General features: G+C 42.5%; 1 protein-coding gene across 1 annotated transcript in view; it reads right to left on the bottom strand.

Moving 5' to 3' along the window:
• bglap (bone gamma-carboxyglutamate (gla) protein) overlaps positions 1-2,051 on the bottom strand; it is a gene marked incomplete at its 3' end in the record, with an annotated part of 4,030 nt that overhangs the window by 1,673 nt on the left and 306 nt on the right. The window contains exons 2-3 of the mRNA XM_016470941.1: positions 1,913-1,963; positions 124-217 (exon numbers count right to left, since the gene is read on the bottom strand). Of these exons, the coding sequence (XP_016326427.1) occupies positions 124-217; positions 1,913-1,963 (145 nt within the window). The remainder of the gene's footprint in view (positions 1-123; positions 218-1,912; positions 1,964-2,051) is intronic.

Here is a 2,051-nt window from a genome sequence, read left to right as displayed (position 1 = left end):
AGTGTGTGTGTGTGTGTGTCAGTGTGTGTGTGTGTGTGTGTGTGTGTGTGTGTGTGAGTGTGTGAGAGAGTATGTGTGTGTGTGTGAGTGTGTGTGAGTGTGTGTGTGTGAGTGCGTGAGTACCTCTCCAGCTGAGTCACAGTCAGGTCTGCAGGTGCTGTCCCCGCTCTCTTCTGTCTCACGACTGCTGAGGCCACGTCTCGTTTCACAAACACACCTGAGAAGAGACACATGAGTACACACCTGCATGTATTCTGGTTTCAATCTGGTTTTAGAGCTCTGCATAGCACTGAAGCTGTGTCTCATTTAGAAGGCTGTGCCCTCCGGAGGTTGCATTCGAAGGCTGCATTCGTCATTGTGGCTGTCTCATTTCAGAAAAGCAAGTAGGACACTCCGAATGCGACCTTCGAATGCGACCTTCTTTCACAGGAAATCGGAGGATGCATGAGGTGTATCCTTCGCTGCTACAGATAACCCACAATTATTTGCATCGCCGTAAACAACCGTTGTTAATTTGAAAAATGCGGGCACCGGCAGATGTACACACAAGCGCAGATGTGGTGTTTACAACTTACCTTAATTCGCCTCGGTAAAAACGGATAAACTTTGTTTTTAATATCCTCCTCCTTTTTTTCTCGAACAGATGTCTGCTGTACATACGCTGCAGCTCCTCAAACATTGAACAAAATAAAGCATTTTTTTTTTCAAATTACTTTCCAAATTTAGAAATAATTTTCTTTAATTTAAGTAGTGTGAGAGCTCAACGATGCTCTAAATGTGTTGGCATGACAACGTGATACTTCCTGTTTCCTTTCCGCCTGTCCTACGAAGGCCGTGTCCTTTAATTCTAGGTTGAGGACACTTCGTATATGCATCCTACAGAGGATTCGACCTCCGGAGGGCGCAGGCTTCTAAATGAGACACAGCTAGAGTCAGCATTGCTGAAGGTTACAAATGACATTCTGCTGTCCATCTGCTATCCTGATACTTTTAGATTTGAGTGCCGCATTTGATACTGTCGACCACGATATTCTTCTGAAACGACTTGAGCGTGTTGTTGGGGTTCAGGGCCTAGCTTTAGAGTGGCTCGCCTCATACTTATAGGGGAGGACTTTATCTGTAAACATCGGGTCATTTACTTCACCCCCTATACCTATCCATTGTGGTGTTCCTCAGGGATCCATTCTTGGCCCTCTTTTGTTTTCCTTCTACATGCTCCCTTTGGCCTCAAAGAGTAGAGAGTAGCTTTTTAGATCAGTGACAAGGTGAAACACTTTCTTTCTAGTAAAGACTTTGAAATTGTAACCCATGCACTAATTTCCTCTCGATTGGATTACTGTAACACGTTGTACATTATTTTTGATAATTGTTTTATTTTCCTTTGTCTTTTTTTCTCTTTCCTTTTCTCTTTTAAATTCAGATTTATTTTTATTGTAAAGCTCTTTGAAACAACTATGGTTGAGATAAACTTTTGCTCTATAAATAAAATTTGCCTTGCCTATTCAGATGAAGAGGCTCTCTCTCTATTTGTGTGAATTCCTTCTTCTGCGGCCAGAGAAGCTCTTTAGCGTAACGGACCATACAATCATCCTTATGAAATAAAAGGAACTGATAGAAACTCACCCTCCGTCATACTCATTCCCTCATATATCTTTGCAATCAATCATTCATGTAATGATGATATTTCTGACTCTACTTGAAGGGAAAATCTCTTCCTGCAAAGTTCAGCTCTAAACAAACACACCTGAAGCAGCTGAATGAGACCTTCAGGAACGGCTGATAATTACAGACCAGCAGAAACACTGAAAGACTTCAGGACTGAATCACCACAGATCAGCACAAGCCCTTGAACAACACTGTATTTACTTTACCTTGACACACACACACACACACACACACACACGTGTCTCACCATCATCACTGGGAGATTCTGCAGGACTCACTGATTTAGTGTCAGGAAGACCTACAAGAGAAGAACACAGAGAACAATCATACACACATATACACTACACACACACACACACACACACACACACACACACACACACACA

The sequence above is a fragment of the Sinocyclocheilus anshuiensis genome, unplaced genomic scaffold (assembly GCF_001515605.1).
Source record: "Sinocyclocheilus anshuiensis isolate Anshui unplaced genomic scaffold, SAMN03320099.WGS_v1.1 scaffold14211, whole genome shotgun sequence".
Taxonomy (NCBI): domain Eukaryota; kingdom Metazoa; phylum Chordata; class Actinopteri; order Cypriniformes; family Cyprinidae; genus Sinocyclocheilus; species Sinocyclocheilus anshuiensis.
Note: the sequence above shows the minus strand (reverse complement) of the source record. Positions and strands in the feature narration are given on the sequence as shown.